The following is a 27,945-nucleotide window of genomic DNA, read 5'->3' as shown; positions in this document are numbered from 1 at the left end:
CAGCAGACAACACCACATAGGTTAGCAAATATATTTTAATATAGAATATTTATAGTCATTTTAGCACAATGACAAAATGGCATAATTACAGTTCAGTCTCATTGAAATCATGACAAAAAAAAGCCACACCTTTCTATATCGTTTAAACCTCTTTGTTTAGAAGAATACCTCAATATATCTCATATTTCCTTGCAGAAAAAAAATGATCCTGAATTACTTGCCGTCCCATGAGAGGAAAAACCTTTTAGCGAGGGTTTCTAACAGCGGCGAGCGGCCGGGTTACGTTGTGAAATTCAGGTGAGAATGGATTTCGACCTCCCTGTCCGACTCCTTGGCACTTGTCCTTTAAATCTGCGGACGGGGCGGAAACGCTTCCTCCGCTCCAATTCGAGCTAATCGTGCTAATCGACTGAAATGAGCGCGCTAATTTTTCCCGTTTACTTCATTTGCCCTGCGTTGGCGTGCGTCCCGTCCAGCCACTAGGGGGAGCCAGTGAGTCCGATCCAAACCGCGCCTGTGCTTTTCAATGGCTATTGACCGCTTACATCCAAATATAGCTGTTTAAAAAAAAAGAAAGAAACCAAAACGCACATACACACACTCATAACGGCATTTAATTCCACCGCCGCCAACACGTCACCGTCCACAACAGGGATTGTTCAAACACACACACACACAAAAAATCAATGTCACGTCCAACCCTCGGGTGCGAGAGCACTCAGGAAAGAAAACAAAACCTACGGATCCACCCAGGACGAGAGCTCAGTCGTGCAACTTCGCGCACCTTACCATCATTTTCTACACCACTTGTGCAAGACCTGCCACTTTCACTTCTACTAACCCATCGTCTCTCTCCTTTCTTATGCCTCTACTTTTACCATTTAGAGCTACAATCTCCCAAAACCTCTTAGCTTGCTACCTGCTCCCCCCCCTCCCCCCACCCGTTGACTCAAAGATAGCGACCTAGCTCGTGGTTGCCGTGCAGCAGCTACTATCGGGGCCACCCTGCACTTCTTCACACCTACAACGCTTTTTATTCTTTCCTTCTCTTTTTCAAGCAGCTCCCTGGAGTTTTACGCAATGTTCCCTATCAGCGTTCACTTCCTGCAGAGACGGCTAACCCTACCTTAACCAGCTAGAACCGACTCGAGAGGTAATAACTATATGTTTTTCCCATTAACTGTCTTGGTATCTTTTGCAAAATCCCTTACATTTACCAGCAGCTACACTCCCTCTGTGAAGGGTAGGACTAGCGCGTTAGCCACATTAGCATCGTCGTGGCTAACCTTACGCTACTACCGCTGGTCTTTTATTTCAGAGTTAGAGATGTAGGGGGACGAGATCCTCTTAACGTTAGCTAACCTTCCGCTCGCTGTGACGTGGCGCCACGTGGATTTTATTTTAAAACGTGGATTTTATTTTAAAATCCAGGTGGGCGTTCTCCCGCAGCAGGCATTTATAAATATCCTACAAATAACATATTCATCCTGTAGTTTCTGATTTATTTTTTTCTTCTTCATGTTCTCAATTTTACTTCACTGAGGCGGCGGCTTCATTAGCCGTCCCAGAGTTTAAGCGCCGCCTCTCGTCGGCACCGAGCGATTGGTTTTCTCACAGGCCTCGTCTTTTGTCATGATTTGGAAACTCTTGAGTCAAATCAGGTTGAACAAGCAGCGACCACGAAACATCCCACCAAACACGACACACAGTGAAACATGTTACACGGAAGTAAATACGATGAAATGAGCATCGCTTTTGTTTTTTTTTTTTTTTCTTTTTTTCCTTTAAACTTGTCACCCGAAGCCGAAAATAGCAACGAAAATAAAACATAAATAAGAATAACGTGATATATAAACCTGTGGGTGCTAACATTAGATAAGCAACACGGTTTCATTCTGCCCTCGATTTTTGTTTCCAGTTAGTAAAAACAATTTCAGGATACAAAAAAAACAAAACAATAAAAAAGAAACAATATATAGGCATTAAATAAATTAACTCCAAAACAAACACAGTGATATATATTCAAAATACATATTTACAAAATAACATTGGAAAAAAAAAATTAATTGGCTGTTAGCGCAACATGCTGCATACCTTCGCCAGGTCTCCGCCTCCTCATCTTAAACTGTTTTGGCGTGCTGCGTGGATTTCGCCGCAAATACGTGGGGGTGGTTCGGCGGGTTCGTACGTTCTGCAGCATCTCGGGTGGACACGTGCGCGGTGCACGGAGGTCCAGATCTGACATCATTCGCGGCTGATATGTCGTCATATTATGTGCCGGCGGCTACACAGCGAGATATTCTGCACCAGGGCGACCGTGGCTGGGGAGGGGTCAGGGGTCAGGGGTCAGGGGTCGGGGGGTCAGAGGTCAGGGTGGGACACAGCCACATTTCAAAACGCCCCAGCGAGTCATCTTTTCTTGAAAGTCTAGTTTGAGCCTAAAACCCTCTAAAACAACACTTTTTATTTTATGAAATGATCCTGGTTATGGACAATCCTACTGGCTAACATCGCTCTGTTGTCTATTGAAGTTTAGAGAGGAAAAAAAAAGCCACTTGGTCACACACACACACACACACACACACACACAACTAAATTCACAAAATGCTACTCCAAAAAAAAAAAAACGCACTTAAATAAAAAGGAAAATAAAGAAACCAGCTCAGGTCAACTCACATTTCTGCAAAAAGGAGAGGACGTGCTAAGGATCGCCCGCAGGTCGTAGCACAGCCTCTAACGGACATACTGGTCCCACCAGATAGATACTATTATTATTATTATTATCATCATTGTTATTATCGTAGTAGGCTAAAGCTAAAGGAGCCACCGCTTCTCCTGAGTTTGACCTCATAGTTGACTGTTAGTCAATTGTTAGCTAATTTCCTGTTTTGGCTTCTGTTTCGTCGTCAAATCCCGTCTGTGGTGGCAAAAAGGAGGAAAAAAAAAGGTGCAAACTTTAGCACAAAATAATAAAAATGCTAAAATATTAATCTGTCCAAAAACCCACAAAACAAGGCTTTTTTTTTTTTTTTTAAATCATTTTTTTCATTTTCTCAAATGTTGCTAACGACCATTCCGCTACAGTTGAAAACTAGCCTTGTTTAGCTAATTACGAGTTTTTCGGCTGAGGTCCATGTCATTCCACTCAGCCTGGGGTCAAAGGTTGGGGCGATTCTAAGAAAATATACATATATATCGTGTAATTTCTAGCATCGTGGAATGTTTTTGATCGTTAAACCCTTTTTCCCGCAAAGGAATTTCATTTAGTTGGTCAATATCTCGCGCAAACACGCGCCGCTTCCTCTCGGGGGTGAATCGGGATGACGCGCGATTGAATTAAAAAACACCAAAATAAAAACGAGACGTTGAAGAGTAGGGTGGGGTGAGTGCGCTAGCGGGGCGGAGAGGAATACGCTGCAAAGTTTTACTTTCAACAGCAATTAAACAAAATCATACAGCTCTGAGGAGGAGGAGGAGGAGACATTCTGTACATACGACACTGAAGTCCTTAGCAAATTTTCAGAATAAAGGTAGCGTCGCTCGCCAGCCGTGTCGCCTCTCACAGTTCCGTTTGTTCTTATTTCCCGGGGTCGAACACCAGCGGGCGTCGGCTAAGGCTTCGTCGCGAGGAAATAAAGAGACACAGTGTTCAAAATAGCAGTTAAGTTTTCAACAGTCTTGCTAGCTATTGTGTTTGTATTTGGCGGAATGGCATAAGTTGGCAAAATGTTCACGGTTGCCGTTTCTTTCATTTTTTTTTCTTTTCTTTTTTTTATTTCTCTTATAATTCACGCTCCGGCTAATGTTCACGGCGCGCAAGAGAAAGAGAGAAAAAAACTCAAAACGTTTGAGGCTGGCGTTAGCTGCGCGACGCTAAACGTGGCGCTCATTCCCAGCAGCCCAACCCGAATGTTAGCAAGAGGGCGTTAGCATCTTCGCGCTATCCATCCGCACCTGTATCTTTATTGACTCTAAAGTGTATGTGTTTGTGTGTGTGTGTTTACAACAAAGAAAGCTAACATCGCTAGCTGCGACGTCTATCAAGATGGATGAATGTAAGCTAACGAAGGGTGATGTTCTCCTGACAGATACAACACTCCGCGACGTACGTGAACTTCCATGGTGTTAAATTAAACATCCGGTAAAGTGGAGTGCGTGATATATTATTATCATTTCACTATATTTACCGTTTAATATATTACCTCTACTTTACACTTACCCGTCTCTGTCGGGAGGGGTGGGAAACAGAGCCGCCATATTTGTAGTTTTTCTGTAAATACGTTTCGCTAAAAGCTAAAGGCAAACATCGGCTTTACTTTTCTATTAAAGAAAGGAGCTTTAAATAAGTTCTCTGCGCCGGCGGCTTGTTAAACTCCGCCGACCGAATAAATACGTGATCATGGCGATGGCGAGGGCGGACGACGACGCGGTGAACGGGTGAATCATCGGCGACGGCGTTCGCGACCGAAACGGAAACATCTAAAACGCACTGTTTAATCAAACCGAGTTAAATGAAGGGGTTTATTTTGACAGTAGTTTTCTCGTCTGACTGCGCACATACACACACACACACACACACACACACACACACAGACGCCATACTTGCATAAACACAGCATCACAGGGAGAACAGTGTCTCACATGTTCTGACCCACTCGGTGTCTGAATCGACGGTAAACTTTGGCCTCACACACACACACACACACACACACACACACACACACACACTCACACAAATATACACACACAGATTTCTCCTCTCCTAACAGCCTTTTCCACACGCTTCCCCGTCTCCCATTGGTCCGAGAGGAGAAGCGGATGTAGTTGCATCGCTACTATCTGATTGGTCGCTTGGTTTACCAAGGCATGTGTTAGTGCAGTACGGGGGCGGCGGTGGGGGGCATGGCTTTGAGTGTGTGTGTGTGTGTGTGTGTGTGTGTGTGTGTGTGTGTGTGTAGGTGGGGAGCCAAGAAATGGTTGGTCAGTTGACTGGAGTGCCGGGAGCGAAGAAATCAAGGTGCAAAACTCGGGGTCGTGGGGGTCGGAGGATTGTGACCTCACACTTTTTTAGGGGGAGGAGCCAACTTGATGATCTCATCTTCGGATGGCTGGCGGATGATGTCTGCCAGGGATGGAGGGAGACGGAGGAAAAACACAGTAAGTATATTTGACATATATATATATATGTATAATGATGAGGCCTTTGCCAGGTGTAGTTCATTCATTTATTATATTATTATTAGTTAGATCTATATTATTATCTATACTGGTTATCCTGTGATTATTCTAATAATAATTACTGATAATAAGAATAATCACATTCATTACATTATCTGAATAAATATACAATCGCATTATTATTATCGTTATATTAATATTGCTAATTTAAACACATTTTTGTATATATTTACATATGTATGTTTGTTTCTGTGCATTAATAGGTATATATATATATGTACATACATATACATATGTATATATATACATACACACACACACAAATACACACACATATATATACATATATATTTTTAACCACTGTCACTTTTATTGTTTTCATTTTCATTTTCTTTTAAATATATGTATATGTATATGTTTGTAGGGTGTTGAATAAGGTGTCAAAAGTGTATTATTTTTATTATTATAATTATTATTAAATGCACTCTAAAAGCAATAAGTTGTCTATAGTTATCTCTATAGCTGTCTGTTTTTTTAATTAAATTTCATTTTTTTTAATGTCGTTAGTATCACTCCACTCATATCCTGTTTTCATTTTTGTCATCATTATTGACGCTCTTATTTCTGTTCTTATCCTTGTTGACGTTTTGGTTGTCCATTCTCTTTTTATTTCCATTCTTACGCTTGTTGTTTACTCTTTTGCTATCTTTAAATTATCTCTTTTTCATATTTATACTCCTACTTATTGATATTGTCGTTGATGCTGTGACAAAAGAATTTCCCCGATGTGGATCAATATATATTATTATACTTTAATTATAACATTGGCCACTAGAGGGCAGAACAGGAAGCTAGATGAACCCCTTGGGTGTGTGTGCGTGTGTGTGAGTGTGTGTGTGTGTGTGTGTGTGTGTGTGTGTGTGTGTGTGTGTGTGTGTGTATACGGGTGGGAGCGGCGATGCCAATGTTAGCTTGACAGTTTTCAGTGTGTGTGTGTGTACACGTGTGGGAGTGGCGATGCTAATGTTAGCTTGACAGTTTTCAGTGTGTGTGTGTACGTGTGGTAGCGGCAGTGCTAATGTTAGCTTGACACTTTTCTGTGTGTGTGTGTGTGTGTGTGTGTATACCTTTGTATTTCTTGGCCGAGGGGATGCGCGTGAGCTTGGTGTCGATCTCGTCGTCTTCTGAGATCTTCAGCACGGTGGTCCGGTACTCGATCACCCGCGTCAGCAGGTCCGGCCGCCGCGAGATCTCGAAGATGTGCTCGATGTAGGACAAGTTGTCTGCGCGGGAGGAAAAAATCACACCTCCTTTATTTTGAAAACCCCTCGCCGGTCGAGTAAAACTCGGGTCGGACGTCTCACCGTGCGCCAGCTTGTCGTTCTTCTCCAGGTAGCTGAACCACTCCTTGGACGAGGTGATGTTGTTGCTCTGGTCCTCGGGGATGTCCTCCTTGCAGGCCGACTTCAGCTGCTCCAGGTCCTCGTTGGTGATGTTGTCAGAGAGGTCGCTGAGCAGGGAGCTGTACTCCGCCATGGTCTGGAAGGAAGGGAAAATGTATTAAATTTATTATCTATTACATATGATATTTTATATAAATAAAATATTTTAAATAATTTAAATAGTATTTTATTTATATAAAATATTTTATTTATATAAAATATTTTATTCATATTATATATATATATATGTATTATTTATTTAATATATCAACTTGATTTATATTGTAAAATATTACAAATGATTATAGCTTAAAATAAGTATGATTTAAATTGTTCTATTGTCCTAGTCAATTAGTGTAAAAATTTTGCTTAAGTGGGGTGAAAAGGTTGAGAAAATTTTTCAGGGATTTTTTTCAAAAATAATGTAATTTTTTTTGGTAAATTTGAGGAAATTCCAAAAATAAAAAAATGTCAAGTCTTCTGCAGGTTTTGGAGATATTTTAGAAAATTTGGGAAATTGTGTTGATGTTCTGATATTTTTTGAGATTAGGGGAAATTTGAGGTAATTCTGGCAATATTTTTATGTCGCTTCTCATATCTTGAAGGTTTGGGGAAAACATTTTTAAAGTTCTGGAAATTGAGAAAATTGGAGAAATTCTGTGAACTTTTTAAAACAAATATTTTGAGGGGTTTTGGTTGAATTTTGGAAAAAATGTGAGATTCTTTAAAATATTTTGTGTTTTTGAGGAACCATTTTTAAAATCCTTGAATTTTTTTAAGTATTCTAATATTTTGAGGAGTTTAGGGAAATTTGAAAATTCTGGGCTTTATAAAGAAATATTTTGAGCTCTTGGGGACATTTTAGAAAGCCCTGGCAATTAGATTTTAAAAATTCTAATATTTCAAGGACTTTTTACAAATGTTTAAACAGTTTGGATAAAGGTTGCTTTGGGGAAATTAGTATAATATTTTGAGGTTGAGGGGGAAATTGAAACAGGAACAAAAAAATAATCTTATCATCTGAGGGGAAGTTTGGGGAATCTTTAAAAAAATTCAGAATTAAAAAGACATAATAATTTTTTTATTTGAGATTTTTTATTTTGAGATTTGTTTTTGTTTTTTTTTTTTAAATAAAGGCGACTGTTTTTGGAAACTTTTAGAAAATTACTGGGATGTTTTTTTTTTTTTTTTTTTTTTTTCTTTTTTTTTTTACCAGGCGATGGTGGCGGCGCGAGGCGAGACGCTCAAACGGGCCGTCGTCTCGTCACGCTGTCAGAAAGCGTCTCTGAAATAACCCCCGCCCATCCTGCACCCCCCGGCTTCCATACATAGAGCTTCCACTGTGCCTCACATTCTCACCAACAGACGTGCTTTTGTCTGCTTGTTCCTCTGTCTACGCTGCCTGTGTGTGTGTGTGTGTGTGTGTGTGTGTGTGTGTTAGATCGAGAGCGATGCTGCAGTTCTAATTACATAATCAAAGCGGGAAAGAACTACATCCAGACTACAAAGATGGAGGGCGGCTTCCAGAGATGACGTGAGTGATAAAGGGCACGCCTTTTGGTCAAACACCTGCAGTGTGTTTGTGTGTGTGTGTGTGTGTGTGTGTGTGTGTGACCTGGAAACCTTCAGTCACCCCTGCGTTGCGTTGACGGGAGAGAAAAACGCGAAGGAGGGTGCACTTCCTTCTTCAAAGAAACGGGAATCACACACACACACACACTAACACACACAGTAACACACACAATTTTCTGAAAGCTGCACGTTAAAAGACCAAATCTTTTCCATTTACATTTCACACTTTAGTGGCGCTCTTTCCAGTCGCACACACACACACACACACACACATGCACCCGCACTCACGCACACAGGCACACACACACACACACACAGGCATGCACGCACCCACACCCATGCATACCGACATATACCACAATACCAAAACTGCCTTCACCCTCCACACCATTGACGTTGCCATGGTGACCAGGCCTGGCTTTGCCTTTAGGCCTGGAGACTGTTACCTAGCGACAGGGTGGAAGACCCCCCACCCAACCCTTACAGAATAAAAGCCCTCTCCGGGGTGACTGATGCAAACATTCGATGTGTAATTATCATATGGTATGTAATTTTCTCACACACACACACACATGCATGCACACACACACACACACACACAAGTGCACAAAGCTGCTAATATCTCTGCCGTGACATCAGGTCAGCCATGTGAGCAACAGACTCCTCTTTTCAAAAGACACACATCAGCAAACCACACACACACACACACACACACACACACACACACACACACACACAGAGTATTTGCCCACTCTGCTGGACTTCGGTGTGGAGACAAGGCTTTGGACGTCCCCATGGCAACCAAAACCACCAGGACGGCGGCTCCAGCATTTCCCTGTGAAAGAGATCATGAGGGAGGGACGGATCCGGCCCGCACGCTCTGCCCTTCATCCGGGCATGTGATTGGCCGGCTGTGTGGTGATGTCACAGACGCGACCCCCCCCCCTCCCACCCCGTGGTCGTCGATGGCAACCTGGCCGGGGTCGATGATTCTGACAGACAATGAAACGCGATGAACATGGATTTAAACTCAAATCCAACAAAAACTACATTTCCCAGAACCCCCTGACTTCCTGGTTCTGGTATAAACAAGCTTCTTTTACGATTTTACCATTTCACGATTTCGCCCTCCTCCATTTTTGCTGCGGTTTCTAACCAAAACGGCGGCCATGTTGCAAATACGCGCTCTGGAGTCGAGTGTTTTATTTTGAAAAGCGAACCAGACGCTGCTGCTTTTTAGTTATTTTCTCTTTTTGTGTCCGACTTCCCGTCGCTCGTGTTTATTCTCCTGTTTCAGACGGTCGATCCTCCCCTGGAATCAGCAACCGTCCGGGTCGATGGCAGCGGGAAGGAGGGGGCCGCTCTGTTTAACGGCGGAGGGCTGAGTAAGGCGACACACTCTGCAAACACACACACACACACACACACACTCGTGCGTGGTGAGTTCAATAATATCACAGTATCCGAAGCGAGCCATGCTGCGTCCCAGCGGGTCCCAACCGCCTCCTCCTCCTCCTCCTCTCTGTGGAAATAACCTTAATCCGTCGGATCCCACTGCACCGCTGAAAGAAGCTCCGCCCCCTGAACGAGGCTCCGCCCCCTTCACGGGAGGCCACGCCCCCTCCAAACAGAATCAACGAAGGAAGCGATTTATTTGAGATTTACCGCAGCTGGGTGAGTTTTTAGAAAACGTGGGCCGTCCTTTAACTGCGGTTAAAATCCAGATTCGGGAGGGGGGTTGAAATTTGAGTCGCCGATCGACGGAGAAAGAAAGGATTATGGGATGGCGGCGGCGGGGGGGGGGGGGGGGGCGTCCTTGTCCTTGCAGACGGTATCGTGTCCAATGAGGCAGCGAGTTCTGCCAGCACTTATCAGTTCAAAAGCCCAGAGCGAGAAAGAGAGAGAGAGAGAGGGATGGATGGAGGGAGGAAGCGCTAATCTGCAGGAGAAGCAGTGAAGCGCTGGAGAATGTAGGCCACTGGCCCATTTTTCATTGAGGGGAAAAGAAGATTTGCTGCGTGTAAAAATAGTTCTGTAAATTCAAACCTCTTTGTTCAAACATTCCTCTTTCTCCTCCTCTTTGTTTCTTTTCTTCTCCTCCACCCAACCCCCGAAAAAAAACGCTCCTTCCTGTTTGCCTCCCTTATTTCCTCTCAACTCTGCGCGCTCACCTGGGCTAGCGGTCGCTAGCGTGATGCTAACAGAGATAGAAAGGATGCTAACGGACGCTACGACGCGCGGCTCCCCCCGCGAGCTGTCTAGCGTGAGGCTAATTGAGGCTAGCAGATGGGGTAAAACGTCGGCGCCATATGGCTCGGGGAGGCTAGCGGGAGGCCGCTAGCGTCTGGCGGGCGCTCGCCTGTCTGCACGCCAGCAAACACCTGGAGAGTTGAAACGTCAAACGGCGTTCTGCGTGCGCGCCCGCCTGCCAGCCATTATGTAATTTTAACCTTCTGCGTCGCCTTTTTTTTTTTTTTTTTTTTTTTTTTAAACGCTTAAAACACACTCACGTGCATCGTCCGGTTTGTTGCCTTATAATATTGTGAAACCACAAAAAAGAGATTTTTAATCAACGAAGAGTTGATTCGTGTGATGTTTATATTTTTGCGACGCTGCTACGTTGACCATTTCAGCCTCAAACTGAAAAAAAAGGACGACAGTTACCGTTTTATAAGATCAATCGGTTGTTATTGATTCGGTAATCGGCTCTGAGTCTGATCGGTTGCGAGTCGTGCCGCCATCCGGTCGAAAAATGCATCCCGTTCCACGCCGACGACCAAACAAGGAGCGATTTTTTTTGGACCGGAGGGGGTCGGCCTGTTTTTAATGAGGCTCTTTAGTTATTTCTGTGTGTGTGTGTGTGTGTGTGTGTGTGTGTTTGAGCTCCTTGTGCGTGTGCATGAAGCTTTTGTGCAGAAAATGCGGCAGCAGCTACCTGCATGCATTTGTGCATTTACACAAACGTGCTCTCCTCCCTCTCATTTCCCTCCGAGCTACAGCAGAGCATCAGTGGGGAGCGTGTGTGTAGGCAGCTAAACACGCACACACACACACACACACACACACACACGCAGTGGCTAGGCGAGGATGTGTCCTGCATGCAGATACCGCTCAGCTGTTGGCACAAGCCGGCGCAAAGAACCAGAGGGCAAAGGTCAGCGAGACGGCGGGGGAGAGGGGGATCTTGGGGCTTTTCAGCCTCCGGGTGCGAGGAGGAAACAGGAAGTGATGTCACACGTGGAAAGAAAGAGCGAGAGAGAGAAAACGTGGGTGTGAGCGCCGCGTTCGTGCCGAAGGGTCTGCTGTGCTGCTCGGTATTGAGCAAAATGTTAGGATAAAATTATTGGCTATGATAAAATCTAATAATAAATTTTAAAAATTAAAAATAACAATTTCAAAAATAATTAGAACACTAAAAAAAATAACAGTACTAAAAATAATAATTTTGAAAATAATTATAATAATAGCCATAATAGATAATAATTTCGAAAATAATTATGCTAATATAAAAACAATCATTTAAAAAAATTATATCATAATAACGGGAATAAAAAAATAATCATCTCAAGATAATTATAGTGAAATAATTAAGATACTAAAAATTATCATTTCAAAAATCATTATAATAATGGTAATAAAAATAAAAATAATAATAATAAGAGGGTGAATCTCAAAAGAAAACAAATTGAAACGTGTCTGAAAAATGTGAAGACATATTTGTAAAACACTGAACTAGAATTTTAATCGCAGCGGAGCGAAGCCTCCCGTCTCGGGTTACTTTCCCACAAACAAACAGTGGAAACCAGGGGTTTTTGCGGCCGGACGGCCGACGCGCCGCTTCCTGTCGTCGCCATGGACACGCTTCCTGGCCACCGGTGTCGGGACAACGGGTAAAAACAAAAAAAAAAAAAAAAAAAAAAAAGAAAAGAAAAAAAGAAACAAAACGCCGTCCGCCGAGCCAAGGACGGAGGAACAATTGTGAAAGTAGGGCAGGGAGAAAAGGCGGAGGGGAGGATGAGGATGGACGTTCGGAAGAAGGGAGGGAGGAAAGGAGGGAGGCCGGCGGCAGCTGGACTCACCATCGGAATTAAAACGGGCGCTAATCCCTTCCGCCTCGTGCGGCGGCGGCCTCTTCCTCTTCCCTCGCTCGCAGACGCCGCCCCTCCAAACTAAAACCCGAGAATATCCTCTATTTTCTCTATCGACCGATCGTTCCATCCATCCTTCTTGACGGACAATCATCGATCTGAACTGTAGATGCTTTTATTTTGAAATCCCGAACGGCCGCCGCTGCACGTGGACCGGAGCTCAGGACGGACGCAGGCGGGAGGGAGCTGACCTCCGCTTAATCCCGGGTCCAAATGGCAAATGTTGGGTTGTGGCTGCGGGGAAACGAGCAGATGGCGCCGTCTAAATCCTGCAGAGGGCGACGGGAGCGCTAGAGCGGAGGGGTTTTTGCCGCGGGAGTGGAAAGAAGGCGGGTGAAACCAACACACACACACATATACGGGTGTGTGTTCGTGAACCGCGAACTTCACGACCTGGATGGCGTCACGTGACGCCGACCTCCACGCGTCTGATTGGACGCCTGCCGGTTAAAAGAATTCCCGCGCTGAACGGGAAGACGCGAGTCCGGTTGACCTCGGCGCTTCCCGCCGCGGGATTATCCGATTTATATCCTCGTCTCGGAGCAGGTGTATCGTTTCCGTTCCCGCCGAGGCTAATCCACGACGATATCGCCGACCTTTTCTGTGCGTTCAAGACGGCGAGGCGGGAAGGGATTATAATCTGACGGGGGTTATATCCACGCTGTCGCGCGTAGAAAGGAGAGTAATGGTTGAAACGTAAACAGGAAGTGACATCATAAAGTCTTCCTGGAGTTGTTTTTATGATTCTTTTTTTCCGGGGGCAAAATGTGACGGGAGTGGAAGCTCGCCGTCTTTCCATCTTGTCGCCCCCGGCGACGGACAGGCCCACGTTGGCGGCGGCCCGTCCACGAGCCCCGAGGCGGGGAAAATCACGCCGACGTATTTGTGCCGTCGATGCTTCATTAGCGTTTTGGGCTTCACAGGGGATAAAAATATCCCTGCGCCTCTGGGAGGGAGGAGGAGCTGAACCAGCGTGGAGATGAGAGGAGGAGGAGGAGGAGGAGGAGGAGGAGGACGCCTCTTCGTTTTTATTCCAAAACCGCCGTTTCAGCTGCGTTCGCGCTCCTGGTTTTCCTCTAAAACCACCAAAAACACGGTGATTGCACACCGATCAATTGAACGCTTTGATCGATGCAATATCGGGAATCTGGTCGGCGATCGGACGTTACGTGGGTGAAAGTTTCAGTTCGCTAATCCCGATCTGACGGTTTCGTAAACCCGATCTGAGATTATTGACCTTCCTGTCGTCGGATCGATGCGTTCGTAAAGTTGGAACCTTTTGACGTTAATTGTATTTATTCCGCCGCGTGTTAATCACTCCAATTATTTTGACCTACTTTCCTTAATCTGACATCTGTCAATCGGATGATGGTTTCATAATCCCAATCTGACTCCCCTCCGTTGGCATCATCCTTTGCAGCGAGTTCTCCCGGACAGAAAAAACAAAACAAAAAAATAAAAACATATAATATATCATCCATCCATTCATTCATTCATTGATTGTCAGGGTTGTGGGAGGAGGTTTCACCCTGCAGCAGATCAGAACTGTGGCTTCCACCAACAATAAACTACTTCCTGTTTCATTCAGAAAAACCCAAAGTGACTTCCTGTTGCTGAAAAATTGGACCATTGTTTTATATATACACACACACATACATACATACAACAAACTGTAAGCGTATATATATATATATATATATATATACATATGTCCTCTATTGTAAGTCGCTTTGGATAAAAGTGTCTGCCAAATGTAATGTAAAGTAATGTAATATATATATACATATACACACACACAAACAGACACACACATAAATACATATAAATATGTATATATGTATATACATATAGAGTTTGGTGGATGCTAATGTCGCAATGCTAAATGACTCAGGTTGCCCGTGTTTTAGCCCACACTGCGCACAGTTTCTAGATAAAAACATATACATATATGTATATATAAACACATACAAGCACCAAATTGTATATATATATATACACGTGTCTATAAATATATATATATGCATATAAATTTATACAGATTGGTGGATGCTAATGTCGCAACGCTAAGTGACTAAGGTTGCCCATGTTTTAGCCCACACTGCCCACATGAACCAGTTCCTATATAAAAAAATATATACACGCATATATAAACACATACATACACCAAACTGTATATATATATATATATGCATATACATATATACATTTTGGTGGATGCTAACGTTACAGCGCTAGGTAACTTAGGCTACCTGTGCCCAAAGTGCGCGTGCAGACCATTTCCTGGATCATTGTTTACACACACACACACACACACACATCACACTGTATATGTATATATGTATTAATATATAGTATGGTGGATGCTAACGTCGCCAAGCTAGGTGACTTGGGCTGCCCATGTTTTAGCCGAAACCGCGCACGCAGCTAATTGTCGCCGGCAGCGCAGGCAGTGGAGCGGCAGGAAGCCAATCACCAGGAAAACAAAACGCCGTCCCGCGGGGCGCCGCTGTCGGGGCCTGTGATTGGCTGTCCAATAATCAGGAAAATCAGGCTGGTTTTTCCACACCGGCGGCTAATGACTCGACACGCGGGGAACAGCTGGGGGGGCGTGCATGTGTGTGTGTGTGTGTGTGTGTGTGTGTGTGCGTGTGTGTGTGAAGGAGCAACAAGGCCTCGCATACACCTTTAACTCCATTGGATTTTTAGCTCTGACTGATATTTAATACTATTTAATAATTGAATATGTACACAGGGTTTCTGCAGGTATCAGCTAATCAATATGATGATTTTTAATGTCTAACTTCAGATACATTTATCTATAATAAATATAAATAATTAATAAGTAGATAAAATAATTTATTATGATGTCAATCATTTACATCAGGAATAGATTTGTCTTCGGAGTGACGATGGAACTAAAGAATCCCGTTGATTCAACTTTGATTATGATTGTGACTGGATATTTATTTATATTTATTATATTTTGCTCCAACTCTGGTGGAGCGCGGATCGTCACAATATTCGAAATAAATGCGAATAAAACAATGTTTTTTCCCCATCAAGTATTTAAATTTCGAAGTGCTTTTAATGCCATTTAAGGCCTGCTAAATCTATGTAATGACTTTTACCACGTTTTAATGACCTGCGGAAATCTTGTATATATGTATATGTGTACTTATGTGTAAATGCAGATATAGTTATATACAATATTGGCTTCTTCCATCATATTAGTTACACCACTGATAAGACTGTGACTATTGTGAGAGACGTTTCTCTCTGAATATGAGGTGATTGGATTTCATTATTTTCACTTTCTGGTTTCATTTCTAAAATATCCGGCGTTGCCACGGGATACCTGGACAAAAAAGATTGATCATCGGAGTTGGGTTTTATCGGGTGAGAGCCAGACGGTGTGGCAGTCACACTCCTCATCTCGCTAGGGAAGGAAAAAAAAAAACAAAACGGAAAAATCCCAAACTGTCGCCGCACAGGTGAACAGCGGAAAAATTCTTATTTTTACAAAAGAAAGCTGATTATGGAATTTAAAGGATGAAATTCCTTCTAATGCCAGCGGAGACGAGCGGCTTAACGGCGGCGGAGGGGAGATAAAGAGAAGGAAAAAAAAGAAAAAACAGAAAAAAAATTAAAGTACAGCGTGTAATCCAGAGTACGCGGAGGAAAGTATCTTTACCGCGTCTGTCAGAGAAAACGGATTTACTTTTCCGCATCTTTGCGGGTCCAATCGTATGAACCGGGCGTCTCCTTATAGCCCTAGCGCTGGCTAACACTAGCCGCTAACGCTAGCCCCTGCTGCGTGAGCATCGCAAGACAGGCTAAGCGTTAGCTCGGAGCTGCTAACTCAAAAAAAAACAAACATGATTGACACTCCGGGTGACATCACCCCCGGCAACCACCTCCCCGAAGACTCATTAACTGGTTTTCTTTTTCACGCGGCCTCACACTCTCCGACGCCCTTTTCCCTTCGCCTCCGTCCAAACCCTTCTCATCTTGTCATCCGGGTGTGATTTCCATCCTCCGTTCCTCTTTTATCCCCCCGTCGCACCATCTCACACCTTTTTTTTTTTTTTTTTTTTGATTACTTCCTGTTCCACAGCCTCTTCACTTCCTCCACAAGGCTGAACCTGATTTTCCTGAAACATCTGCCGTTACGTTCGGTGGGTTCCTGCTCGGACAGGCAAATCACGCACACGCCAAAAAAAAGAATTATTTCACATATAACAAAAAAAAAAACACGATTCTCGCACGCATGACATTTGACCAAAAAAATAGTCTCTTCTTCAGATGCTTACCAGAGATATGTGTTAATGAATCTGTTATAGTGGCGACATTTTTAAATAGAATGAATTGATTCCTTCCTTTTTTATAAATATATATTTTCTTTATTTTATATCTTTTATTTTGCACCATTTTTAAAGAGAATTATTGATTCTCTCCTTTGTTTATACATAAATACATATATATATATATATATATATATATATATAAAATGATCATATGATTCCCTCCTTTTTTTATAAATATATATATTTTTATTTTATGTCTTTTATTTTGCACCATTTTTAAAGAGAATGAATTGATTCTCTCCTTTGTTTATATATATGTATATATACATATATATACATATAGTCACACAAATTTTTTCCTTTTTTTATATTTTCTTTTATATTTTTTATTTTGCACTATTTTTTGAATGATCACTTGATTGACTCCCGTGTTTTTTATAAACACATATATTCTTTATTTTATATTTTTCATTTTGCGCCATTTTTAAAGAGAATGAATTGATTCCCTCCTTTGTATATATATATATTTTTTGCTTTATATTTTATATTTTTTATTTTGCGCTATTTTCTAAATGATCATGTGATTGACTCCCTCCTTTAAAAAAAAAAAAAAATTACATGTATTATTTTGCGCCATTTTTTAAAGAAAATGATCATGTGATTGAATCCCTCCTTTTTTTCCTTCTTTTCTTGGATATGTGATATTTACATTATAACATGATCTTTACTACTTTTTGGTCGGTTCTAAAAAGTAGTAAAGATAATGTTAAAAATGTCAAAATGTTAAAAGGGCATCATATATCCAGGAAGAGGCACAAAAAAAAGGGGATCAATTCATTTTCTTTAAAAATTGGCGCCTCAATAACGTTTTTTAACACATATCTCCGGTAGGCATCTGAGTAAGAGCCTAGATTTTGCTAAAAACGTCATGCATGTGATAATAATTCTTTTGTTATATGTAAAATAAATCCGCTTTTCTTTTTGGAGCTTTTTGGTGTGCAGATTTTTCCAAAACTCTAAGTCGATTTTTTATTTTTTTTTCGATCCAGCACCAATCCCTAACTGGGCGGCGGATGTGCGTGTTTTTTTTTTTCGCTAAGTCACACACAACACACACACACACACACAGACACATAAGTAACATGCAAAGCATTGCAGATAAAAAAAAAAAAAAAGAGTCGTTGCACCTTTGCATGGATAATCTCGCAACCGCTGGAACAAAACAAAACAAAAACTCTTTTCCCGTTCGTCTGCTTAGCGGAGGAGGGCTTTGGCGGAGAACCGCCGTTTCATCTGGACGCTGTGGAGGCGGCGGCGGCGGAGAAGAAGAAGAAGACGCCGCTCGCCTGTTTGTGTTTCCGGTCAATAACCTGATGAAAGTTTGTCTCCTGGACCGAAATAGCAGCCGTTATTGCTCCGTCTCGGACTCCAGGCGGCTTCGGGTTCCACGCCCTTCGCCCTCCGCCCTGCCCAGCGTGGGTGGAAGTGCGGGTTCCTGGATTTCACCGACATTTTCGCTCGATATTGCCGTGTGAATGCCGCGCCTTCCCACCCGGAGGTGTTTACGCGGCTAACGGAGGTTAGCGCGCTAGGATTTTCGCGCCCTCGCAGAGCAGCTGCCGCTAAGCTGGCGGGCCGGAGGACGCAGAACAGCTGCGACCGAGACAAAAGTCCAGGAACCGACCAAGTTCCTTGTTACGCTTCTTTCGGGGACAAAAACACTTCCTGGATCACCTTCCAGGCTGAAGATGGTCATCATCACCGCTGGTGATGTGTCATTCGCAAACATAACAGCTTTATAAGCCGGATCTTTGAAGCCGGCTCTTGATTGGTGGGGAGCCGGCTCCCCACCAATCAGAAGCTGGCTTCCTTCCAGGCGCTTTTTTTTTCTCTTGAAGGCGCACGTGATTGGTCAATATTTGTGGTGTCGTCTCTCTGTCTGCACTTGGTGTTTCTAAATCCCAATCTTCAGTAGAGACTGCTGATCTTTTTCTTTCTGTTTTACACATTTTCATTTATATTTTTTGCGTGTTTTTCAGGAGTTTTCTGTGTTGTTTCAGTCTGAATTGGTTAAATGTTGATGGGTAAATAGTTAAAAGTTCTTGTGTTTTATAGTTTATTTATAGCACTGAAGAGTTCATATTTTTAATTTATTTTTAATTTTTAATTATTTTATTTTGTTGTTTTTTTCAGGGATTCTGTGTTGTTGTTTGACTTTAAATTTGTTGAGGGTATAAAAAGCTAAAATTATTTTTTTTTGATCTGTAAATATTTTAATTAATATTTCGTGTGTTTTCCAGGAATCCTGTGTTTCCCTTTAAATTTGTTATGTATAAAAAAGCTAAAAGTTTATTATTGTATTTCATAGTTTATTTGATGTTGCACTGAAAAGTAAATATTTTTAATTTACATTTTGTTATGTCGTGTGTTTTTCAGGGATTCTGTGTTACTTGACTTTAAAGTTGATTAGTATAAAAAAGTTAAAAGTTTAAATTAGTTAAAAGTTCACTTTAGAGCGAAAAAATAAAGGCTATTATAATATAGTAGTATAATACATTTTTTTTATTAATTATTACTTCATTTTGAGCATAATGTTACATTATTATTGGTAATATATTGATTAAAGCAACAAAAAAATCTGAGGAGCCGTTTGGAAGCCGAAAGAGCTCCGATGAAAACACAACCAAACGTCACCATCGTGTTGACGACAAGGCGACCTTGAGTTTCGACCAATCAGTGAAGCCGCTCTGCTAACCAGGAAGTAACTTACAAAAACAACCAATTGCAGCTAAAAGTTTAAAAACGAAATGTGCAAAATGTGAGGATGAGGATGTTGAGAGAATTCGTGACGATGAAGATGACGGTCGCGCAAGGAGGGAAGTAAACACACACACACACACACACACACACACACACACACACACACACACACACACAGAGGCAGGCCCTTGGCCCGGATGGATCCCAACTGTAGCTGACAGAGTCTGGCTTTGCTCCAGACGCAGAGGCAGTGAGGAAGAAGGAACAGGATGCCATAACCTCGCCTCGCACAGTGGACAAGAGCCACAGCTGCAGACACACACACACACACACACACACACACACACACACACACACACACATGCACAAAAAAGCAAGCCATGGTGCCCACACTCAACCCACTTCAGTGCACGCATGTGAAGAAAGACGGGCTACGTATCGACGCCGCTTCTCCCACTGAACACACACGGTCAGGCTCATCTGATATCACACACACACACACAGCGGAGACTGCAGTCACGACTTTCACACACACACACACACACACACACGAGCGCGCCCTCCCGGAACGTGCGCTTCCTAAAGAGCTGATATCTGATCGGGGTAGGAAGCAAAGGCGGCAGCAGCAGCGGAGGAGACGGCGGTTTGCCGCCGCAGCCTCCATCCTCCGGAACAGAGGTTCGGTTTCGACGGCGGCTGTTGGCGACGGCGTTGCTGATTGGTCTCCATGACAACGGGGGCGCCGTCCGAACCTCGCCGTGCGAAACGGACACCTTTCACGCCTCGGCTGGAGTGACGGGCGCCCAAAAATCCGTCGCCTCTCTGACGTCGACGTCGCTTCCTGTCTGCTTCTGGTTGTCCTCGCCCTTCTTAACGTCATCCCTGCAAAACGGCGCCACCCTGTGGCTCCGCCCCCTTTTCAAAAAAAACACCAGCGTGGGGAAAATAACGACTTTCCTTCTCTTTTCCCTTCGTTTCAATAAAGGCTTCGTCTCCGTTACAGGTCAATGGCCGACAAATGGAGCTGGCGAGGAGCGTGGCCTCAGCTATGTCCTTCAACAATAAAAGGTGTGTGTGTGTTTGTGTGTGTGTGTGTGTGTGTGTGTGTGCGTCTGCTACCACGGCGTTACTACCAATATAAAAACTACACGACCCCAGTGATCCTTCTACGCCGACGACTTCCCGCTATATTTTGACATTTTCCCACAAATCCTTATTTTACTGACGGCGGGTGCCGGGGAAGTGGGGGGAGGTGGGGCGGCGTTCGGTCTGAGTCACCATCGCTTGAATCAGCCGCGAGAAGACACACACACACACACACACACACACACACATACACACACACACAGTTTGCTCCTGATTCTTCCCCCTAAATACTACTCATGTGTCCCCACAGTGCAGGAAACCCGCTGTGTGTGTGTGTGTGTGTGTGTGTGTGTGTGTGTGCACATACACAAGCAGGCACACACACACACACACATGCGCGCGCACGTGCACAGGCCAGGAGTCCAGAAACAGTCCATTAGAGATTAAACAAGTTGTTCCGTCTTGTCTCAGACTCCGAGGCGTGTCTCAGAATTTGAGATTACTGCTCAACCGCCTCCTCCTTCCTTCCTTCCTTCCTTCCTTCCTTCCTTCCCTCCTTCCTTCCTTCCTTCCTCCGATCCCTCTCTATTGTTGCATAAGTGTATTAAGCACGGCGGTTTCAGAGAAGATGAAACTCGGTCCATCATCCTCCATTGGGGTGCGTCTACCAGGCGCTGCCTCCTCACAACACGGCTCTGTTATGATTTCTACAATAACAAAATTAATTCACCGCAGGATTCCTCGTTCCGGTTCTCTTCCACGTTATTGAGGCGATCGCTCAACGTTATATCAGCGTCCCCGGCGGCGGAGGAGGGTGGAGGGGGTGGGGGATTGGAGAGGGAAGCGGGTGTTGGCGTTCAACGTGCCGCCTACCTGTTGGTTGGAGCGTCTCGGCGGAATCGTTTCGCCGACCCGTTGGACACAAAGCAGGGAGACAAATGGCAGCAATGTATCGGCTAAAGAGGCGGTCGCCAACCCTCGGGGCGCGGACCCGTACCGGTCCGTGGGGCGATTAATTCCGGGTCGCACAGAAAGAATAAATAACTTACATTATATCCGTTTTATTCCTGATCCGAGTCCGAATGATGTTGTATTTTGTCATGAAGCACGTCATGAAGCTCATCTCAGCCACGTGATGCGTTAGTGCTAATATTAAACCCACAAGCTAGCAAAAGGAGTAAAAAACAAAAAATTTTTGCAAAAGGGCTGCATTTAACAACTTACATTATATCCGTTTTATTCATGATCCGAGTCCGAATGATGTTTTATTTTGACCAGCTAACACTCACTCGACACGTCATGATGCTAATCTCGGCCACCTGATGCGTTAATGCTAATATTAAACCCACAAGCTAGCAAAATGAGTAAAAAACAAACGTTTTTGCAAAAATGCTGCATTTAACAGACAAGACCAGGAGGTCCACAGAGGCAATGAAGACTTCAAAATTGCATTAAAAACAAGCCTTTGGAGTATTTAAAGAAAAGCGGAGATGTTTATATAAATATTACTATGTATTTATTTAGCTGCGCTAAAGGACACGCACTGTATTGTGTAGCAAAGAGCAGAAGTTCGAACGTAGCTTTCGTACAAACCGAACGTGACACGACGCCATTCGGCATCAAGCGTCACGTCAAACAATCACGGAGAAGAATAAGAGGAAGCCGACATGGACGACACACTCCGTCACGTTCTGCGTGGCGGGAATAATAACCGCTTTGAGTCCGATCGGACGGTGAACGTGTTTGTATCCTGTATTTCGACATGTGACGAATTTAGCCCTTAGCTAACGCCTCCATTGTTTTGGTCCAAACCGCTCCATCGCCCTGTTTCCTCGCTGCTTCTGTCCATTTCATCGTCAGGAAACATCTCAACAGTGATCGCGATAGCTTTTTTAAAAAAGCGGCGTTCTGCCGCGGCCAATATCTGCTAATGGGCTAGCTTGTGAGCGCCACCGATCAGCTACGAGCTCCTACAGTAGCGGAAAGAGACCCTGCCTCCATGAATCCACCGTCTGCTTCTTGAAAAGGTTTCAAGGAAGTGCAAAAATTAGCGATAGCGGCTAGTGATGCTAACGGGAATGTAGATTGCTAAAAACGAGCAGAAATGGAGCGACGAGTCAAAGACTGTCGAGTAGGTCGGGGTTCGACAAAAAGTCATCTGTGTTACGTAAAGGCCGCCGTGCACGGCAGCACCTCCAGCAGTGTGTAGGTGCACCGCTCCCAGGAGGGTTACATAAACACACACACACCGCAGGTTTGACATCTGCATTTTAGCAGTTAGCGCCATTACAAGTGTGTGTGTGTGTGTGTGTTTGTGTCGCACGTAGGTTACTTGCAACGTCATCGAGGGAGGGGGTGGGGATGAGACGAACGCGGCCGGAGGCGGACGACGTGATTGGACGCTCGTGTGTGACACGGGACGGGAAAAATGACAAAAAAAAAAAAGAAAAAAAAAGAAGAAAGAAGTGATAAATCTGCTTCGGCGCCGTTTGGACGCCGACGCGGCTCCGAGTCACGTTGGCCGACGCGGAGAGACTCATCGAGACACTCCGCGGTTCATAACGGCGGCGGTTTTAGCTCGTACCCTCCGCCCACGCCACGAACTGCACACACACACACACACACACACACACACACATGCGTAACACAAACCATCATCATTGGCGAAGCAGATGAAGAGGCAGAAAACACATCAGACCCCCTGAGGGCTTCTGGCAGTTTCTCCAAGGGGTCACGGACTCGCTCCTCCTCGGCTTGATTGGTCAAATTGTTCAGTGTGTGTGTGTGTGTGTGTGTGTCCTTCTCGCACACACACACACACACACTCCTACGCACAATCACACAGCTTTCCTCCACACAAAGTGCTTTGGCTTCCATTCATTTTGGACAGATGAAGCCCGAAACTCGGAATTGGGCTATTTCATGAATGACCCGACACACACACACACACACACACACACACACACACGGACACACACTCAGACACACACACACGCACAGTCATTTTCAGACTCTCAGACTCCCTGAATTTTTTTAATACTGTGGACCGAGTTTTTATGAGTGATATGCTCAAACATTCAAATTGATGGTTAAATGGATGTGAAAGGCCGGTGACATTTTTAGGTGGCTTCAAATACACGCGCACACACACACACACACGCACACACACACACACACACACACACACACACACACATCTCGCCCAAAATCACATCAACTCTCATCAAATCCAATCAAACCCATTGAGGCGTTTCATTTAGTCCAGCAGTAGATTATGCACCTGGACAGATGAGAAGGACCAGGAGTGTGTGTGTGTGTGTGTGTGTGTGTGTGTGTGTGTGTGTTTGTGTGCGTGTGTGCGCACTGTCAAATTTTTGTGCGTGTGTGCATCCACCCGTGATCCGGTGGTTTGGCTCCCGCTTAGCTGCACTCTGCATGCGTATCTATGTGTGTATGTGTGTGTGTGTGTGTGTGTGTGTGTGTGTGTGTATGTGTGTGTGTGTGTGTGTGTGTGTGTGTGTGTGTGTGTGTGTGTGTGTGTGTGTGTGTGTGTGTCATCCATTATCCCAGGTTGCTGTGAAACACTGCTATTGGACAGATTGGGTTTCACGGACATTTCCAGAGACCCTTCCAGACTGGAGCGTTTACCTATCAGTCCATCATCCATCCATCCATCATCCCATCTTTTCTTTCCATCCATCCATCCTTCATTTCTCCATCCATCCATCCATCATCCATCCATCCCTCCATCCATCCATTCATCCATCCATCCATCCATCCATCCATCCATCCATCCATCCATCCATCCATCCATCCATCATCCATCCATCCATCCATCATCCATCCATCCATCCCTCCATCCCTCCATCCATCCATCCATCCCTCCATCCATCCATCATTTCTCCATCCATCCCTCCATCCATCCCTCCATCCATCCATCCATCCATCCATCATCCATCCATCCCTCCATCCATCCCTCCATCCATCCATCCATCCATCCATCCATCCATCCATCATCCATCCATCCATCCATCCATCCTCAGCCCAAAAGAGGGAACTTGCAACCAGCCACATCAGGGAGGTTTATAATTAGGATCCAGGGCAGCGGCAGTGACGCAAACAGGCGGCGGGGAAAAGGGGAAACAGGACTTTCAGAGCTGCACATCTTTGGACGTGTCCCAGATGTGTGTGTGTGTGTGTGTGTGTTTGTGTGTGTGAGTGTGTGTGTGTGCATCCACATAGCCACGCACCGACAAAGGGTGGGCTTAACTTTTGCGGGTGGTGTTGCGGAGGTTCCCTCGGAGGGCTCTGGTGAAAGCGGGTCGATCTCCCGTCCGGAAGATGCCGACGCCATAAACATGGCGTCTTAAGACGCCGCGTGAGAAGATCCTCGAGGTCCTCCAGTGTGAGACGAGACGCGAAGCGCTGGGAGGAAACGCTTCCTCTTCAGCTTGTTTTCAGAGCTTCAAACACTCAGAGGTGTTTGTAGTCGCCGGGGGCGCTAGCGGTTAGCTTTGTGGTAAACACAGCGGAAACACTTTTTTTTTCCTCTCAGTCGAAACCCGCTTGTTTGTTTCGTTTAGCATTAGCGAAACCGGTTGGTAGTTCCTGTTTGTGCCGGGTGCTGAGCTCTCCAGCTTTGTGGTTCTGCCGTGCAGAGGCGAGCGCTAGCAGAGGTTAAGAGACGTCGAAAACTTTGCGCGCCATGCTAATAGCAAAGAGTTACCAGGAACGTTTAACGACAACATATCTGTTTCCCCCTCCTGCCCCGAGCTGCTTTGGAAAAACCAAACAAAAGGACGGCGTAGCGTTCCGTTCTGAAGTCAGATGCTAACCAACTGCTAACAAAATCGCTGATCAGGAAACACCAGCTAGCATTCAAGTGTTCATTAGCTCACACACTGCGTGGTGTAAGTCTTTGCTAGCAGGCTTTTGTGGAAAATGTGTTGTGCTAAGCTAAGACCTTTAGCAGCCAGAGTATCCCGACGGAGGGAGAACCCTATTCGTTCCCCAAAAGACCGCCCGCCGGCTAAGCTAGCTTACGTCCCGTTTAGCCCTCGGCTAATGTACGCGGATTGAATTATTCAAAATGGCGGATCCCTCTGTGGATATTAACGTTAGCCAATCAGAGGGATCCACTGACGGCAATCGGATGGTTATCAGGATGTCATTATAGCACCTTTACGCCTGGTTTTGGCTTAACTAAAAATAAGTGTCTGTTTTCAGGCAGTAAATAACAGCTGACGCCCCTCCTCCCACCCGATCGTCTCGAATGTGCGACGGCGAAAACAGCTCGGGGAAACGGCGAGCTGCGAAAGTTGGCCCTGAGAGCGTGAGCAGAGAAAACAGTTTTTTTTTTTTTCTCGGTTCTGTTGTTGTTGTTTGGATCGTTTCAGGTTCCGACCTCGAGAACACTGATCTTCACAGGAGAAAAAAAAAAAAAAAAAGCTGTTTCAGGCCGCCGACCACAAACGCTCCCCCGGCGGCGGCGACAACCGATCCCTCTGACACAAAGAGAGGAAGCGAACCCGAGAGAGGAAGCGCATTTCTGCTGCGCTGCCCGGTTTTTTCCCCCCCTGCGCCTCCGTCCGAGAACACAGATCGATTCCAAAAAGCTGAGTCAAGGTACGAACACTTGCGAGGAGGCCGGCGCCGGAAACCACGGCGACCGAAAACACGGGCGCGTCCTCGTGTGCACCCGCTCGGATCGACCCCCTCCATCACCCGTGGCGACGACTTCCATCTACGGCGCCTGCAGCGCCCCCTTGTGGCCTGGAGGCGTCGGGATTCAAAAATATCAACCATCTCAAGTGGGAGTTGTTTTTAGCTCGACGTCAAAAAATGGGCGGAGCCTCCCGCGTCCGTTCCCTGCGCGATTGTCTCGGTTAGCTTGCGGACGCGTAGCCAAACGCGCCGGAGGAAACCGGAATAAGGAGCAGAGACGGGGAATTGCCGCCATCTTTGTTATTGTCTGAAACAGAGCTCAGTGGCGCCCCCTAGTGGACGCGTTGTTCATAACAACGGCGACGTGCCGTAACACATGGCAAATTAAGCGGGCGCTACGTTGCCTGAGCGCTAACGAATGCTAATAAACCTTTCCGAAGACTCGCTCGGGTTCGGATCACCTGGGAGGCCGGAATAAATCGGCCAAAAAAATGTGGAATCACGAAGAAGAAGGGAAATGGTTTTTTCCACACGATTTGCGGTTTTCTGTCCTTCTCGCTCGGATGTCGTCCGGGTTCTTCTCATACTTCCAACGTTTATCATCGCTGAGAAGCAGCGGCAGAGCGGATACACACACACACACACACACACACACACACACACACACATATAAACAAACCTCTGTCGGCCGACTAGGCACTTCCATTCATGAATGACCCATCCCTTCCCCATCCGCTCACACACACACACACACACACACACACACACACACACACACACACACACACACACATCCGGGACAGTCGCAGGAAGTCACCATCCTCCCCCAAACACCCAACAGATTTTTACATTACTTCTCAAATGTGTGTGTGGAGAATATTCCAGGAAGTGTGTGTGTGTGGAGAATATGCTAGAAAACTCCCAAGCAGCAGCAAAAAGGCCCCTGGAGCCCCGATAATGTGATGTACATCTTTGAGATGGAATGAAAAGGACACCGGATACGTGAACGCCCCACGGCCACGCTCGATCCAATCCAATTAGTTTGATCAATGGCGTGTTAAATGCCGTCCCGCGTGGGAAATCTCACCCACTTGCCATTTCACGGTCAAGTTCACTCCGTCTGGAAAGGGAGGGTGAGGTGCCAAAAAAAAAAAAAAAAAAAAAAAAAAAAAGTCCCGTTATTCTTCTCCTCAGAAATTTATCAATGCATAATCGATTGCATTTATTGATTTTTTTTTTTTTTTTTTTTTTAATTTGAAAATACTGCGTTTGAGTTCATGCGGTCAACTTGAGACACGCAAGCGTTTTTTTTGCAGGCGGGATCCGGTGGTGTGGCGGTATGTGTGCGGAGGAGAAGCTCCTCTAACGCCTCCTCGCTATTAAATCCACGGAAACTCGTGGATTTTAAAAAGGAATTTCACGGAAAAGGGGGGTGGGGACGTGGAAAGTACTCACCAGTGAAATGAGTCAGCTGCAGGGAAGGGGGGGGAAGACTTCTTCTTCTTCTTCTTCTTTTGCTTTTTCTTCTTCTCTTTGCACGAATAGGAAGAGGGTTGAGGAGGAAAAGGGTGGGTTTAAAAACAGAAAAATAAAAATAAAAAGTCCACTCGGGTCGCAGCTCGCTTTGCAGGAGGGCCGTGAACGCAACACGGTCGCTCGCAGGGAAGATGCCGGGATTCCGGTGGACGTCCGTTCGCCTCGGTGTCCGGTGCTCCGTTAGCCGGTTGCCGTAACGTGGAAACGCCTTTTCCTCTCTCTCTCTCTCTCTCTTTTCTCTCTCTCTTTTTTCTC

The 27,945-nt window shown here is 44.9% G+C and overlaps 1 protein-coding gene across 2 annotated transcripts; it reads right to left on the bottom strand.

The window, feature by feature from the left end:
• Positions 1–17: 17 nt before the first annotated feature.
• pea15 (proliferation and apoptosis adaptor protein 15) lies at positions 18–27,945 on the bottom strand. 2 transcript variants are annotated; one of them, XM_086165660.1, is made up of 4 exons: positions 27,610–27,945; positions 6,543–6,717; positions 6,306–6,461; positions 18–5,122 (listed from the first exon to the last, which is right to left on the bottom strand). In XM_086165660.1, exons 2-4 carry the CDS (start codon positions 6,712–6,714, stop codon positions 5,058–5,060), a joined length of 393 nt encoding a protein of 130 aa, XP_086021786.1. In that variant the 5' UTR covers positions 6,715–6,717; positions 27,610–27,945; the 3' UTR covers positions 18–5,057. The 2 variants fall into 2 exon arrangements, with proteins under 2 accessions (XP_086021786.1, XP_086021785.1); XM_086165659.1 differs by lacking the exon at positions 27,610–27,945 and adding an exon at positions 12,272–12,418.

Source organism: Fistularia commersonii, chromosome 19, assembly GCF_037954325.1.
Source record: "Fistularia commersonii isolate RoL2024-O1a breed Wild chromosome 19, RoL_Fcom_v1.0, whole genome shotgun sequence".
Lineage (NCBI taxonomy): Eukaryota > Metazoa > Chordata > Actinopteri > Syngnathiformes > Fistulariidae > Fistularia > Fistularia commersonii.
The sequence above is the reverse complement of the archived record's forward strand: the minus strand, read 5'-3'. Positions and strand labels throughout refer to the sequence as shown.